The 18010-nt window shown below is 42.4% G+C and overlaps 1 protein-coding gene across 12 annotated transcripts in view; it reads left to right on the forward strand.

The window, feature by feature from the left end:
* Positions 1–18010, forward strand: part of DENND5B (DENN domain containing 5B) — a 208929-nt gene that overhangs the window by 166247 nt on the left and 24672 nt on the right. For all 12 annotated transcript variants that reach the window (XM_001138331.7, XM_009425632.5, XM_016923690.4 and 9 more), the window contains 4 exons: positions 507–585; positions 9474–9555; positions 11361–11489; positions 15575–15696. In XM_001138331.7, the coding sequence (XP_001138331.3) occupies positions 507–585; positions 9474–9555; positions 11361–11489; positions 15575–15696 (412 nt within the window). The remainder of the gene's footprint in view (positions 1–506; positions 586–9473; positions 9556–11360; positions 11490–15574; positions 15697–18010) is intronic.

Consider the following 18010-nt stretch of genomic DNA (forward strand, 5'->3'; position numbering starts at 1 on the left):
CTCTCTAGTCTCCCTTTCTGATTTTTTTCTGATGTGTTCATGTTTCTTTCTTCTTCCCTTTTTCTCTTTCTCCTCTCACCTCGATTTTTTTCTCTTATCGCCACTCCATATATCCAAACATATTTTACATGTAGATGTACACAAGTACATTCTGTGCTGCTAGAGCATTTTAATTCCATGGTTACTAATGTAGCCCATGTAGACAGCCCTAATTACATACAACCAAGTAACAACCTAGCAGACATCAGAAATCTTCTGCCTGCCATGCTGGCCCTTTGCTTAGCTGCTTCCTTTTCCCAGGCTCTTGGTAGTCTTGTCAGTGAGGTACAGGATGACCTTTATGATACATGCAGAAGATGCTCAGAATGTCATACAACTAGGAATGAGTGAGCTTGGGTCACCAAACTTCTAAATGGCTATTGGAATATGAATGATTTGGATGAGAAATTATTTTTTGATGAATTATTTCTTATAAAATGAAATTTTTACACATCTTGTACTTTCAGGGGAAGTCGGCTTTGTGGTCACATTTAATTCAATTTCAGGACAGAGAAGAGAAACAAGAGCACCTTGCAGAATCACCAGGTATGACATCATTGGTAAAGAACTAGCAGCACTGGACTCTGAGAAGACTCAATACTATTTGGCCTTGTCTTGATCTCTTTCTCTCTCAAGCTAAAATTTACTCATTTTGCCAATAATGGGATAAAGTAGAAGGAGCAATATTACTTACTAACTGTGAGACCTGGGAAAAGTTACTTGCCCTTTCTGAAGTCCTGCTTCGTCATCTATAAAATAGGGAAAATGAGATTACCTAGGCTAGAACGGTCATGCTGATCAAATAAGGTATCATGTGAAAACCCCCAATAAATTGTAAATGGCCATACAAGGATACATTACTCTCACTAGCATTAGAATTTTTTTTTTTCTTAAAAGTTTTATGCTGGGCACGGTGGCTCACACCTGTAATCCCACCACTTTAGGAGGCCAAGGTGGGCAGATCACCTGAGGTTAGGAGTTTGAGACCAGCCTGGCCAACATGGTGAAACCCCATCTCTACAAAAAATGCAAAAATTAGCTGGGCGTGGTGGCAGGTGCCTGTAGTCCCAGCTACTCGGGAGGCTGAGGCAGGAGAATCACTTGAACCCGGGAGGCAAAGGTTGCAGTGAGCCGAGAAGGCGCCACTGCACTCCAGCCTGGGTGACAGAGCAAGACTCCATCTCAAAAAAAAAAAAAAAGTTTTTATAACCATCATTAATGATCTTTCAGGGAGAAAATATGTACATATGTCTCAAAAATTTCAGGAGTTGAATCTCTCTTCAATTTATAGAAAATATAACATGTTAGAAGTGTCATAATTTTTTAGCTAATTATGTAGGGTTTTTTAAGCTAAGTGTTCTACCTACTGTGTATTTTTCACAACAACACATGCTTTTCTTTATGTAAAATAACCATTTATTTCACAAAAAAGTAGAAGTAACTATGGGAAGCTAATTGAGATAAAATGCTTTATACTGAATCAGCCATTTCGGAACCTTTTCAAAAAGTATGGATGACTTTGGACATTCAGAAATGTTTTAGATGGAGTCTCGATCTTGTCACCCAGGTTGGAGTACAGTGGTACGATCTCAGCTCACTGCAACCTCTGCCTCCCAGGTTCAAGTGATTCTCCTGCCTCAGCCTCCTGAGTAGCTGGGATTACAGGTGCATATCCCATGCCCGGCTATTTTTTTTTTAATTTTTATTTTTGAGACAGAGTCTCGCTGTGTCGCCCAGGCTGGAATGCAGTGGCGCGATCTCGGCTCACTGCAAGCTCCACCTCCCGGGTTCATGCCATTCTCCTGCCTCAGCCTCCCGAGTAGCTGGGACTACAGGTGCCCACGACCACGCCCAGCTATTTTTTTTTTTTTTTTGGATTTTTAGTAGAGACGGGGTTTCACCGTGTTAGCCAGGATGGTCTCCATCTCCTGACCTCGTGATCCACCCGCCTCGGCCTCCCAAAGTGCTGGGATTACAGGAGTGAGCCACCATGCCTGACCTTAAAGACCCTTTTATTCATCCTAATTTCTTTTCCCTCACTGCCCCTAGAGGGCAACACTATCCTAAATGTAGTATTTATTGTTAGAAACCTAGTGTTTATGCCCTGCCCCCAGAGGTGGAGCCTACAGTGTGGTGGGGAGGGGGGGAGGGGGGAGGGATAGCATTGGGAGATATACCTAATGCTAGATGACGAGTTAGTGGGTGCAGCGCACCAGCATGGCACATGTATACATATGTAACTAACCTGCACAATGTGCACATGTACCCTAAAACTTAAAGTATAAAAAAAAAAAAAAAAAAAAGAAACTGTGACCGATTTTAAGGACAGTATTGGCAAATATTTCTGTGCTCTTGGAGGAGAAGACCCTTATTGGCATGACATGTCAGAAACCACAATGAAAGAATTATTTTAACTTGCATTCATAAAAATTAAAATTATTCATTAAAAACATCGTGAATGAAATTAAAAGTCAAAATGTAAGCCAGAAAATTATTTACAATGTATGTGTCAGGAAAAGACAATACCCTTCAAACTTTGAGAGTTTACATCAGAAAGAAAACAGCAAATGACATGATCCAAACTTGATAAAGGACATGAAAAATAGCCAGCACTTAGTATGTTTTCTGAATGAATAAGTAGCCAACAGCACATGAAAATGTGTGTAATCCATTTGTAAGCAGAGAAATGCAAACTAAAACAGTAAAGTGTCATTTTCACTTCCTGGATTGGCAAAGGGTTTTATGTATTTTACTGATAGTGCTCAATATTAGCAGTAAACAACAAATGGTGAGCAAATATGAGCTTCAGAACCTCAGAAAAAAAAAAAAAAAAAAAAAGAAACCTAGTGTTTAAATGTATTTAATCAGACAGCTAGGAATATAAGCTGACTACATTGCCCTGGAGCTCCTGTAATCAGAATGCCAAGGTTCTGTTGTCCTTGGCTGTAACTATATTTATAAAGATTCAGATAAAGTTTAAAAGCATTCTCTAGTGTTCATCTTCTCTGCCAGTTTTTCTGTTAAAAAAATAGTAATGAGGCCAGGCGTGGTGACTCAACGCCTGTAATCTCAACACTTTGGGAGGGCAAGGCAGGCGGATCACCTGAGATCAGGAGTTCAAGACCAGCCTGGTCAATATGGTGAAACCCTGTTTCTACTAAAAATTAAAAAAAATTAGCCGGGCATGGTGGTGCGCATCTGTAATCCCAGCTACTCAGGAGACTGAGTCAGGAGAATCGCTTGAACCTGGGAGGCAGAGGTTGCAGTGAGCCAAGATTGCGCCACTGCATGCCAGCCTGGGCAACAGAGCAAGACTCCGTCTCAGAAAAGATGTATATTTATAAGAATATGAAATATGTATTAAAACATCAGTTTAAATTGAAATCTCTCATTCTTAAGGAATAAGTTGTAATTATGCAAAAATTAACAGTTTTTAAAATCTGGTTTTCCACCAAATACTTTTTTTGCCAATTATTAAGCTTCCTAATTAATGGCAATAAACAGTCTGCATTGTCATATTTAGGAAAGATCCTTAAAGATTTATGATGGGCCGGGCACGGTGGCTCATGCCTGTAATCCTAGCACTTTGGGAGGCCTAGGTGGATGGGTCACTTGAGATCAAGAGTTGGAGACCAGCCTGGCCAACATGATGAAACCCACTCTCTACTAAAAATACAAAAATTAGCCAGGCATGGTGGCAGGTGTCTGTAATCCCAGCTACTCAGGAGGGTGAAGCAGGTGAATCGCTTGAACCTGGAAGATGGAGGTTGCATTGAGCCAAGACTGCTCCGCCGTACTCCAGCCTGGGCAATGAAGTGAGACTCCATGTCAAAAAAAAAAAAATTTATGATGGATTTGAACATTATTCTTACTAGCATTGAATCATGATGAGACTAGATGCTGGATTATTATCATGAGTCTTCAGAAGCAGCACTAAACAGGAGTCAGAGACATTTTAAGAGTTGCAGAGGAATGGAAAGATAGGGACCATAGTGGGTAGGCAGTATTAATTTTGACCTAGTGATCACTGCACCTAGTAGTTTGAAATCCTATTTCAGAGAAAGAATTTCAGAATACAATTGGTCCTAGAACAAAGACTGTTCTTGACATATCACTCAAAAGTTTTAACCTTTAAATTTGTTGGGAGGACTGAGTGTGGTGGCTCATGCCTGTAATTCCAGCACTGTGGGAGCTCAAGGAGGACAAATTACTTGAGGCCAGAAGTTCAACACCAGCCTGGCCAACATGGTGAAACCCCGTCTCTACTAAAAATATAAAAGTCAGCCAGGTATGGTGGTGCACACCTGTAATCCCAACTACTCAGGAGGCTGAGGCATGAGTATCTCTTGAACCCAGGAGGCAGAGGTTGCAGTGAGCCAAGATCACGCCATTGCACTCCAGCTTGGGCAACAGAGCAAGATGCTGTCTCAAAAAAAAAAAAAAAAAAAAAATTGTTGGGAGGCTGGATATGGTGACCCAGTTCTGTAATCCCAACACTTTGGGAGGCCAAGGTGGAAGGATCACTTGAGCCCAGGAGTTTGAGACCAGCTGAGGTAACATAGTGAGACCCAGTCTCTACAAAAAAATGTATTTTTCTTAATTAGCCAGGTATAGTGACACACGCTTGTGGTCCCAGATGCTTGGCAGGCTGAGGTGGGAGGATCACTTGAGCCCAGGGGGTTGAGGCTACAGTGAGTGCTGTGATCCCACCACTGCACTCTAGCTTGGGTGGCAGAGCAAGACCCTGTCTCCAAAAAATAATAATAATAAATAAAAACGTCGAGCCAGTTCTTAAACTTTGCACCTTCAGACAAGGTTCTACTAAACTGGAAATGGATTTTGGCAGGGGGTAGGTGTAGAGCCCTTCCACTGAAGGGAGTGGAAATGCTGCCTTTTTTCCTTTTTTTTTTTTTTTTTCTGAGATGGAGTTTCGCTCTTGTTGCCCAGGCTAGAGTGCAATGGCGCAGTCTTGGCTCACTGCAACCTCCACTTCCTGGGTTCAAGCAATTCTCCTGCCTCAGCCTCCTGAATAGCTGGGATTACAGGTGTGTGCCACCACACCTGGTGAATTTTTCTATTTTTAGTAGAAACAGAGTTCACCATGTTGGCCAGGCTGGTCTCGAACTCCTGACCTCAGGTGATCCACCCGCCTCAGCCTCCCAAAGTGCTGGGATTACAGGTGTAAGCCACTGTGCCTGGCCAGAAATGCTGCTTTTAAGTGGTTATTCTGGATCTAACCCAGGAATTTTGAGTCACTCTTCATCTTATCTTAATCAGAAATTATCTATTACTTACTTACCTACCTATAGACTGTACATGGTACTGTAGAAACATACAGTCCCTGCCCTCTACAAACGTGCTGTCTGTGCTACATTTATAAAATTCACCACTCCAAATAGAAAATAAATAAAATGTTTAACTTGTGTTCATTCTTTTTTTTTTTTTGGAGATGGAGTTTCGCTCGCTCTTGTTGCCAAGACTGGATGCAATGGCATGATTTCGGCCCACTGCAACCTCCCGAGTTCAAGAGATTCTCCTGCCTCAGCCTCCCAAGTAACTGGAATTACAGGCATGCGCCACCACATCTGGCTATTTTTGTAGTTTGATTCAGGCAGATGAGCAAATTCTCGTAGCCAAGAATTACATCCATGAATCTTTATTTTGAAGGAGAAAGTGGCCTATTGTTTGAGTATTTTCAATTAAGAAATAGTAATGGAAGTATACATTTACATAGTTCATAAAATTCTCTTCTAGCTGGAGTAGGATTCATGGAAACCTTCTTAGATTTTAGGTCTCTAGATAAAAGAAGTGGTTCCATTTCCTAACCCCTAATTTGCCCTCTGCTCACAGGCTTTTAAACTCTTCTCTCCAGAGTCACTAATAAATTACTGCATTCATTTCCTAGGGCCGCCATAATAGAGTACCACAAACTGTGTGGTTTAAACAACAGGAATTGCCAGGCACGCTGGCTCGCACATGTAATTCCAGCACTTTAGGAGGCCAAGGTGGGAGGATTCCTTGAGCCAGGCGTTTGAGACCGGCCTGGGCAACATAGTGAGACCCCCCATCTCTATTATTTAAAATGAAGTTTCTCACTTGTTCTCTAGTTTAAGAGGCATGATTACTTCTGGTTGTCGTGTCTCCCTCTAGCCAACTTGTTAATTATGGTTTCAACTCCCCTTTTTTCCTCTGTCAGCCTATTTCTTACTGCCTGTGTGGCCATCTTTCATTCTGTCTAATCATCTGGAGTGTAGAGGCCTTCTCTGAGCCATCTCACTTTGTCCTCAAAAAGAAAGATGTGGCCGGGTGTGATGGCTCATGCCTATAATCCCAGAATTTTGGGAGGCCAAGGCAGGCAGATCGCTTGAGTCCAAGAGTTTGAGTCCAGCCTGGGCAACATAAACATAGAGACAAAACCCCGTCTCTACAAAAAAAACACAAAAATTAGCTAGGTGTGGTGGCATGCACCTGTAATCCCAGCTATCAAGAAGCTGAGGTTGGAGGATCACTTAGCCCGGAGGTGGAGGCTGCAGTGAGCCGAGATCATGCCACTGCACTCCAGCCTGGGTGACAAGAGTGAGACCCTATCTCAAAAAAAAAAAAAAGAAAGAAAAAAAGATGTGCTTTCTTTAATAACATGTAACACATTCCCTGCAAGTCTGGAACAATTTCCTCAGCATTTATTACCTCTTGGGTGTCAAGATGAATGGGTCTAGTGCCCCATTGAAACTCCCTCCCAAAATCGCCACAACAAATGTCCTATTTATCATCCACATGGTATGGAAGGCCCTCGAAAGTAGTGCTTTTAGATTGGACTGGCCACAACGTCTTCCTTCTGGCAACCCCATCAATACTCATTTATACCTGCCAGTGTCAAAAGCATAGGGATCCGAATACACCAAAATGTTCCCTATCTTCCTTTAGTGCCAACTTCATATATATTTATGTGTTTTGGTATTGTATCCCAGCCCCCCAAAGTAGAATGAATCTAAAACCTGAGAAAATGGCAGGTTTAATATACAGCAAAAATTCACATTCTAAGTTCTACTTATATAGGTGTATTTGCTGAGTATGATGTTGGAATTTCATTTTTATTTATAGATGGGAAGATAGAAATGAAAGGCCTAAACTCCATGGCATCTCATTGAGCACGAGACCAAACACTGCAACTACAATATATTAGCCAATAGATGTTTGCTTAGCCATTGCTATATGAGAATAATCTTTCTTCTTTCATACATAAGAGACAAAACCCCGTCTCTACAAAAAATACAAAAATTAGCCAGGTGTGGTGGCACGCACCTGTAATCCCATAATTGTTAGCTTTCATAAATGTTAGCTATTCTTAAATAAATGCTAGCTATTCAGGCTTTATAAGAGAATATTCATGGACATTGTACTTAGTGTCTATTTAGATTACTCACTTTGCATGCTGTAATTACTGTAGTTTGGACTCTGAACTTTAAGGTAGAAACTTATCAGATTGAAGAGTCTGAAATCTTAGATTTTTTTTTTTTTTTTTTTTGAGACAGAGTCTTGCTCTGTCACCCAGGCTGGAGTGCAGTGGCATGATCTTGGCTCACTGCAAACTCTGCATCCCGGGTTCATGCCATTGTCTTGCCTCAGCCTCCCGAGTAGCTGGGACTACAGGCGCCCACCACCACGCCCAGCTAATTTTTTGTATTTTTTAGTAGAGATGGGGTTTCACCGTGTTAGCCAGGGTGGTCTCGATCTCCTGACCTCATGATCCGCCCGCCTCAGCCTCCCAAAGTGCTGGGATTACAGGCATGAGCCACAGCGCCTGGCCTTTTTTTTTTTTTTTTCAGAGACAGTCTCATTCTGTTGCCCAGGCTGGAGTGCAGTGGTGGGCTCAGGTGATCCTCCCACCTCAGCCTCCCAAGCAACTGGTGCTACAGGTGAACACCACCATGCTCAGCTGATTAAAAAAAAAAAAAAAAAAAAGCTAATTAAAAAAAAAAAGACATATATATATTTAGCTTCCCATTGTCCAAACCCATATAATTATTTGCAAAAAGGGGGTCTTTCTGTGTAGTCCAGGCTGGTCTCCCTATGTTTCCCAGGCTGGTCTTGAACTCCTGGGCTCAAGTAATCCTCCTGCCTTGGCCTCCCAAAGTGTTGGGATTACAGGAGTGAGCCACCGTACACAGCTTAGATTTTTTTTCAAACACTCAAGAGTATAATTGTGTGACTTCAATTCATGAGCCCAGAGATGTTTCACATTTTTAGTAGCTTAATTTATATACATTGCTTTCATGTGTAATTATCTAGAGCTATTAGAACAAGTAACTAGAAAGTAACTGGCCAGGCATGGTGGCTAACACCTGTAATCCCAGCACTTTGGGAGGCCAAGGCGGGCAGATCGCTTGAGTTAAGGAGTTTGAGACCAGCTGGCCAACATGGTGAAACCCCGTCTCTACTAAAAAATACAAAAATTAGCTGGGCGTGGTGGCGCACTCCTGTAGTCCCAGCTACTCGGGAGGCTGAGGCATGAGAATTGCTTGAACTCAGGAGGCGGAGGTTGCAGTGAGCCAAGATCACGCCACTGCACTTCAGCCTGGCAACAGAGCAACAGAGCAAGACTATGTTTAAAAAAAAAAACCAAAAAAAAGGGCCTGGTCCTTATGGCCAAAATTTGTACACATTGCATTGTTTGCTAGGTAGTCTTTTGTGATTCATTTAAAATTTCCAAAAGCAGTTCCAGATTACATAGAAAGAAAATAGCTGGGTCTGGGCACGGTGGCTCACGCTTGTAATTCCAGCACTTTGGGAGGCCGAGGCAGGCGGATCACCTCAGATTGGGAGTTCAAGACCAGCCTGACCAACATGGAGAAACCCTGTCTCTCCTAAAAATACAAAAAATTAGCCAGGTGTGGTGGTGCATGCCTGTAATCCCAGCTACTCGGGAGACTGAGGCGGGAGAATGGCTTGGACCTGGGAGGTGGAGGTTGCGGTGAGCTGAGATTGTGCCATTGCACTCCAGCCTAGACAACAAGAGCGAAACTCCATCTCAAAAAAAAAAGAAAAGCAAATAGCTGATTTACTGTGTTAATAATATAGCCCATCCTGGGCAACATAGGGAGACCCCATCTCTACAAAAAATTTTAAAAATGAGCCATGTGTGGTGGTGCACACCTGTAATCCCAGTTACTCTGGACAGGGCTAAGTTGGGAGGATCGCTTGAGCCCAGGAGGTTGAGGCTGCAGTGAGCCACGATCATGCCACTGCAAACTGCACTCCAAGCTCAGTGACAGAGCAAGACCCTATTTTCTTTAAAATTTGTTTTTTGACATTTTGGGCTAGATGATATATATTGTTAAAATTTGTTCTTATCAAAGCAGTTTCAAAGTATTTAATATGAACCATGTATATTTTTTATTACTTTTCTAATATTTTGTTGATATTTTTCTACATAGTTGCCCTCGGACCAGAAAGAAGAAAATCTGACTCAGGAGTTATGTTGCCAACGCTCAGGGTCTCTCTTATTCAGGACATGAGGTATTTGTTATTAATACATGTGTTAGCATGTGGTGATAACTTTGAAGTATTTTGTGGCTTTTAACTAAATTGCTCAAATAATTATGGCTGTGTTTATTTTTGGCTTATGTATTCTGAAGAAAGCATTTTTTATGATTTCATTTATTTTATTTTTATACCATTGTAGTGTTTGCTGACATTAAATCCAAATGGAAGATGCAGCTGAGAAGAATTTTAAGCATCTCTAAATTTTTTTATTTTATTTTACTTTTGCGACAGGGTCTTGCTTTGTCACCCAGGCTGGAATTCGGTGGTGCAATCACCACTCCCTGCAGCCTCAACTTCCCAGGCTCAAGCAATCCTTCTGCCTCAGCCTCCCAAGTCGCTAGAATTACAGGCACCTGCCACCACACCCAGCTCATTTTTTTGATTTTTAGTAGAGACAGGGGCTTTTTTTTTTTTTTTTTTTGAGATGGCGTCTCATTCTGTTGCCCAGGCTGCAGTGCAGTCTCGTGATCTCAGCTCACTGCAACCTCTGTCTCCCGGGTTCAAGCAATTCTCCTGCCTCAGCCTCCTGAGTAGCACAGGCATGCGCCACCATTCCTGGCGAATTTTTTGTATTTTTAGTAGAGACAGGGTTTTACCATGTTAGCCAGGATGGTCTCGATCTGACCTCATGATCCACCCGCCTCAGCCATCCAAAGTGCTGGGATTACAGGCGTGAGCCACTGTGCCCGGCCGAGATGGGGTCTTATGTTGCCCAGGCTGGCCTCAAACTCCTGGGCTCAAGTGATTCTCCCGCCTCGGCCTCCCAAAGGGCTGGGATTACAGACGTGAGCCATTGTGCCCGTCCTAAACTATTTTATAGCTTCTTTTGTTCAGTTTTTAAAACTCCCTTAAATACCTCTGCCCACCGAAGAAAGTACAGAAGAAAAATTCTGCAAATAATGGCAGAATATGTGGCAGAACAATTGCAATCAGGTAGATTTAGTTTGAAGCAAATACATATCTGAGAATCATCACTTGGAATTACTGTTAAGAAATCTTTAGAAGACTTCAAGATATCTAACACAGATTTATTGAATGAGGAAGGCAGAGGCTTTTAACTTTTAAATATTTTAGGTACAATACTTAGTCAACTCTTACAATGTATGGGTTTAAAGCAGTGTCATAAGATCCAAGTGCAGTGGGTCATGCACTTTGGGAGGCTGAGGGAAGAGGATCATTTGAGACCAAGAGATTGAGACCAGCCTGGGCAACATAGCAAGACCCTGTATTTTAAAATATTTAAAATAATTAAACAATTAAAGGTTATCAATGCAGTCTGGCTTATTTTCTCTAATGCCATAGAAAGTAAGATTTCATATTTTCCATATGTTGTCCAGTGCAACTTGAAAAGTAATTCAGTGGATTAAAGTTGTGACTGATATTTAATTATGCTATAGAACAGTTATTTTGAAAAGAAACTTGAGTATTCACCCTGTTTCATTACTTTTTTTGGAGCATCAGGAATAACCAAATTCTTATTTACAGATATCTATGAGTCTGCCACAAGGACATAATAAAGCCTGAAAGAGTGAATAAGTGTTAAATGCTTTATCTTACCACATTGTCCGTGTGCTTGTGTTGTAATGGCAATTATGATGTGAGACTAACTTCATGATTCAGATGGAACCTTCAAAGATTTAATCAACATCAATTGTATATTATCCATTGCTCCCTTTAAGTATAAACCTTTCTGTGCCCAGTACTGTTCACTCTTTACTTCTTTTCTAGTCAGGGTTATCCTTAAAATCTACATCTTTGCTGTTGCCACTATTCTTTAGGCATATTCAAAACATGAGTGAGATCAAGACTGATGTTGGACGAGCTCGGGCGTGGATAAGACTGTCTCTAGAAAAGAAGCTCTTGTCCCAGCATCTTAAGCAGTTGCTTTCTAACCAACCACTCACCAAGTAAGATACCATCTTTGATACATTTCTGTTTCTATAATCCATGTGCGTACAAAACAAGTTGCATAAACTGACAAACTGGCTTCTTCAGTATGAAGTGCTGTATCCTGTGCACACGCATTCTTCTTTATCTAACAGGTGTGTGCTTTGAAAACTGTTTTGATGTAATACTTGATCGTTTCGGGGGGACACACCAAATTTAACAGCCAAAGGCCAGATTGCAGTTGGGCATGGTGGCCATTGCCTGTAATCCTAACATTTTGGGAGGCCAAGGTGGGAGGATCACTTGAGTCCAGGAATTCAAGACCAGCCTGGGTAACATGGTGAAACCCCGTCTCTACAAAAAATAAGTTAGCAGGGCATGGTGCCGCACACCTGTAGTCATGGCTATTCAGGAGGCTGAGGCAGGAGAATCACTTGAACTTGGGAGGTGGAGGTTGCAGTGAGCCGAGATCATGTCACTGCGCTCCAGTCTGGGCGACAGTGCAAGACTGTCTCAAAAAAAAAAAAGGCCAGATTGCTCTGCCAGAATCAGGCAAAAAGCTGGCTAGTTCACACAAGCTGACAGTAACATCCAAAAGACAGGTTGAATTTATATAAACCTTATATATAAGGTTGAATTTATATAAACCTTATATTATATTGTATAAACCTTATATTGTAAAACCTGTATACAGGTTGTATACAGATAAAACCTGGAGTAAAAAAAGAAAGAAATAATAAAGTTCTGTGAGGAGGTCCCAGTAAAGGGCTTCTTCTGAGAGCCTTGCATTCAGTAGTTTAGGGCAAGGGTTCCCAGCCCTTGGGCCATGGACCAGTACTGGTCTGTGGCCTGTTAGGAACCAGGGCTGCACAGCAGGAGATGAGCCGAGGGCAAGCAAGCATTACCGCCTAAGCTCCGCCACCTGTCAGATCAGCAGCATTAGATTCTCAAAGGAGCATAAACCCTATTGTGAACTGCGCATGTGAGGGATCTAGGTTATGTGCTCCTTATGAGACTCTAATGACTGATGATCTGAGGTGCAACAATTTTATTCTGAATCCACCTCCCCCTCCCCAGCCCCTGCGACAGCCATGGGAAAATTATCTTCCATGAAACAGGTCCCTGGCGCCAAAAAGGTTGGGAACCACTGGTTTAGAGCCGGGAAACCAGTCAAGTACATGTCAATTAATTGTTAACTTTTAATTTCTTCTGTTTACTCTATCAAGAAACCCTCTTCAAGGTCAGGTGCAGTGGCTCACACCTGTAATCCCCACACTTTGGGAGGCCAAGGTGGGCAGATCACTTGAGGTCAGGAGTTCGAGACCAGCCTGGCCAACATGGCACAACCCTATCTCTACAAAAAATAAAAAAATTAACCGGGCATGGTGGCAGGCACCTGTAATCCCAGCTACTTGGAGGCTGAATCAGGAGAATCACTTGAGCCAATATTGGGCCACTGCACTCCAGCTTGGGCAACAGAGCGAGACCCTGTCTCAAAAAACAAAAACAAAAAAAAGAAGCTGTCTTGGATGAAATATATTGCCCTTATATTTACATTAGTGCTAATTTGAAGGCTAAGGACTTTGACTTCTAAGGAGCAAAGTTAGGCAGAGAATTCAACAAAGACCTCAAACAAGATAGCCTATTCGAGTTCCAGTGCTTTTTGTAGTTTTGTATTTGTATATATCACACTTGGATTACATACCCCCTGGAGCATTTTCAGATGAGTTTTAATGTCCAAACAGTAGGTTTGATAAAGAATGAAGTGTTGCATATAGCCTGTGAATCTGACCTTGTTTTCTTAAAACTGGCGTGGTTTTTTTTTTCCAATTACAAAAAGGTATTGGCTGGGCGCAGTGGCTCACACCTGTAATCCCAGCATTTTGGGAGGCCGAGGCGGGCAGATCACGAGGTCAAGAGATCGAGACCATCCTGGCTAACATGGTGAAACCCCGTCTCTACTAAAAATACAAAAATTAGCTGGGTGTCGTGGCGCATGCCTATAATCCCAGCTACGTGGGAGGCAGAGGCAGGAGAATCACTTGAACCCAGGAGGCGGAGGTTGCAGTGAGCCGAGATCGCGCCACTGCACTCCATCCAGCCTGGTAACAAAGCGAGACTCTGTCTCAAAAAAAAAAAAAAAAAAAAAAAGGCCGGGCGTGTTGGCTCATGGCTGTAATCCTAGCAGTTTGGGAGGCCGAGGTGGGTGGATCACCAGAGATCAGGAGTTCGAGACTAGCCTGACCAACATAGAGAAACCCCATCTCTACTAAAAATACAAAATTAGCCAGGCGTGGTGGCACATGCCTGTAATCCCAGCTACTTGGAGGCTGAGGCAGGAGAATCGCTTGAACCTGGGAGACGAGAGGTTGCGGTGAGCCAAGATCGTGCCATTGCACTCTAGCCTGGGCAATAAGAGCGAAACTGTCTCAAAAAAAAAAAAAAAAAGTGATTTATGCTCATAGTGGCCAAAGTACAAAGAGGAAAATGATAATCACTTACAATCCTGCTATATAAAGAACACTAAGTATTTCACATTTTCTTCTGTACTTTTCTTCTATGCATGTTCTCTTATTAAGATATACTATATTTGCGATTCAATATCATCCTTTTTATTAGCTTAACAGTGTACCATAAACATTTCACCACATCAGAAGAGTTTAAAATCTGAAGTCTGAATGCTTGTGTTCAAATATTGCCTTCTCTATTTAGTGTTTGAATGACCTTGGACAAGATATTTAACTTTCCTGTATCTCTCTTTTCCCCATCTGTAAAATGACACTAGGCTGGGTGTGGTGGCTCACTCCTGTAATCCCAGCACTTTGAGAGGCCAAAGTGGGAGGATTGCTTGAGCCTGGGAGTTCAAGACCAGCCTGGGCAATATAGTGAGACCCCATCTCTACTAAAAATAAAAAATTAGTTGAGTGTGGTAGCGTGCACCTGTGGTCCCAGCAGCTTGAGAGGCTGAGGTGGGAGGCACACTCAAGCCCAGGAGGTCAAGGCTGCAGCGAGCTGTTACTGCATCCCTGCACTCCAGCAACCTGGGTTACAGAACGAGACCTCATCTCAAGAAAAATAAATAAATAAATAAAAAATAAAAAGGCACTAATAGACTTACCTCATAGAGTGAGAATTAAATGTATTAATACCTTTAAAACACTTGGGAAAGTGCTTAAATGTAAGTGTTTAATGAAATCTTTGCCCCATTTCATCTGTATCTTTAGGACTGAATCCTAAAAGTAAAATTGATGAGTCAAGGGGTATGATTGGTTTAAAGTAATTGTTACCTGAATTGCTTTCCTGAAATTTTCAGTCTCACCAACTGTGAGAATGGCATTCATTTCTTCCTTGTCAACACTGGTCATCACTTTTAAGTCTTTATTAGTTTGATAGATAAAATAGATGCATTTTTTCCCTTAATTATTAGGTTAAAAGTGTTTTATTAACTGTTTATATATCCATTTTTATGAATTGAAATAGAATGAATCTATTTTTTCAAGATTAAAGGTGTTTGTCTAAGAGGAGCTATTTATTTTTAGTCAAGGCTTAATGAGGGCCAGCCCCAGTGGCTCATGCCTATAATCCCAACATTTTGGGAGACTGAGGCAGGAGGATTTCTTGAGTCCAAGAGTTCAAGACCAGCCTGGGCAATATAGCGAGACCCCATCTTGGAAAAAAGACATAATGGGAAAGAAACAAAAGAAAAAAAATGGCTGGGCATGGTGGCTCATGCCTGTAATCCCAGCACTTTGGGAGGCCGAGACAGATGGATCACCTGAGGTCAGGAGTTCGAGACCAGCCTGGCCAACATGGTGAAACCCCATCCCTACTAAAAATACAAAAATTAGCCTGGCGTGGTGGCACATGCCTGTAATCCCAGCTACTCATGAGGCTGAGGCAGGAGAATCACTTGAACCCAGGAGGCGGAGTTTGCAGTGAGCTGAGATTGCACCATTGCACTCCAGCCTGGGCAACAAGAGAGAAACTCTGTTTAAAAAAAAAAAGACATAATGAAAAGCATGAAAAGTACATGATACTACTGTCTTGGGTTTTTTTTCTTTTTTCTTTGATACTACTGTCTTGTGCTTGTCTTACCCTTTCCTAGGAAGCTTTATAAGCGATATGCTTTTCTACGTTGCGAAGAAGAAAGAGAGCAGTTTCTTTACCACCTTCTTTCTCTCAATGCTGTGGACTATTTCTGCTTCACCAGTGTGTTCACCACTATCAGTAAGTCTAGAGAATTGACCGTTAAGGGTTACGGAGGTGACCAATGCAATAAAAGCATTTATATTTTTTAAAGCAAGATATGCCATAGTACATGTGACATTGTGACATACCCCCAGGTCTCTGTTGAGGAGTAAAGGATATTCCCCAAATGCTAGGAGTGCTACAAGAAACCCTTGGCTGTCAGGCTTTAGAGAACGCCTTACTGAAGAAAAGTACCTCACTGGAGATGATACCTTCTGCCAGTTCCAGCCAGCATCCCATGACTGAACAAAGGGCTGTCCCGGAGCTCACCATGGGGGTTAGATAGATGAGGATTTCATTGAGACTGCATCGAAGCTTAACATCTTGCTTAACCAATCCTGCTTTCCTTCTCACATGTTGGTCCCAGGAGCAGCATTGTCCATGCTAATTTCTGACTCAGAGATTTCTTCCCAAGAAACCCAGTCTTTGATAGGAAATGTTACCTATAATAGATGTGAAAAGGAATGTTTTATTAAGTAAATATTTCAATATCTTAACGAAAACACATAAAATCAAAGTATCTGTGTGTTAATAATAAACTTATGCAATTGGACATCATTCAACTTTGGAAGGAAATGCTGATTGGAGAATTTTTTTTTTTTTTTTTTGATACAGAGTCTCACTCCATCACCCAGGCTGGAGTGCAGTGGCATGATCTCAGCTCACCACAGCCTCCACCTCCTGGGTTCAAGGAATTCTTGTGCCTCGGCCTCCTGAGTAGCTGGAATTACAGGCACGCCCCACCACACCCGGCTAATTTTTGTATTTTTGGTAGAGATGGGGTTTCACCATGTTGGCCAGGCTGGTCTCGAACTCCTGACCTCAAGTGACCCACCTGCCTCAGCCTCCCAAAGTGCTGGGATTACAGGCATGAGCCACCACGCTGGACCTGGAGATTTTGTTGTTTTTGTTGTTGTTATTGTTGTTTTTGGTTTTTTTGAGATGGTGTCTGGCTCTGTCACCCAGGCTGGAGTGCAGTGGTGGAATCTCAGCTCACTGCAACCTCCGGTCCCCTGGGATCAAGCGATTCTCCTGCCTTAGCCTCCCAAATCACACATCTGTATATAGGCATATGTCACCATGCCCGGCTAATTTTTGTGTTTTTAGTGGAGACAGGGTTTCACCATGTTGGCCAGGCTGGTCTCAAACTCCTGACCTCAGGTGATCCATCCGCCTCAACCTCCCAACGTGCTAGGATTACAGGCGTGAGCCACTGAGCATGTCCAAGAGATGTATTTTTTATAGAAAGCCGAATGATAGCATTTATTCTTTCCTTCATTGCTAATTCTTATTTGCAGTGGGTCCTCTTCCTTACTTTGGAGAATTTTTACTTGTATCAATTAGGAATTGCGTTTAGCTGCAAGTATCAGAAACTTGAAAACCAGTGGTTTACAGCATAGTAATTTCAGTTACATAATAAAGGTCTCAAAGTAGGCAGTGGGCAGTGCTGTCACGGACCCAGGCTCATTGTCTTTTTCCTGTTAGACATGCTCTGTGTGTGCTAGTTACCTCATGGTTTCAACATGGCTGTTCTCAGCATACCTTCCAGCAGGAAGGAGAGAGTGCCAAGGAGGGGCAGGATCTGTGCTAGAAAGACATAATTTTCCAAAAAATCTCAATAAATACCACTAACATTTCACTGGCCAGAATTGTGTAGGTTTTGGCTTTCCAGTCTCTGGTAACGGAAGACAAAGGAAAAGGGAATTGGAATGGGGATTAGGCCATCCTGTAATGCCTGTCAAGTTACTATTCATTGATTAGGTTACTGCAGGTATAAGAAACTTAAAAGTTATATACAGTTTTAAAATTGGGCCGGGCGCGGTGGCTCAAGCCTGTAATCCCAGCACTTTGGGAGGCCAAGGCAGGTGGATCACAAGGGCAGGGGTTAGAGACCAGCCTGACCAACATGGTGAAACCCTGTCTCTACTAAAAATACAAAAATTAGCTGGGTGTGGTGGCGGGCGCCTGTAATCCCAGCTACTCAGGAAGCTGAGGTAGGAGAATTGCTTGAACCCGGGAGGCGGAGGTTGCAGTGAGCCGAGATTGCGCCACTGCACTCCAGCCTGGGCGACAGAGCGAGACTCCGTCTCAAAATAAATAAATAAATTAATTAATTCATTCATTAAATTAAATCGAAGAGGCCAGGCACAGTGGCTCACACCTGTAATCCCAGCACCTTGGGAGGCCAAGGCGGGTGGATCACGTGAGGTCAGGAGTTCGAGACTGACCTGGCCAACATGGTGAAACCTCATCTCTACCAAAAAATACAAAAATTAGCCAGACGTGGTGGCGC

This window comes from Pan troglodytes, chromosome 10 (assembly GCF_028858775.2).
Source record: "Pan troglodytes isolate AG18354 chromosome 10, NHGRI_mPanTro3-v2.0_pri, whole genome shotgun sequence".
In the NCBI taxonomy this organism is placed as follows: Eukaryota; Metazoa; Chordata; class Mammalia; order Primates; family Hominidae; genus Pan; species Pan troglodytes.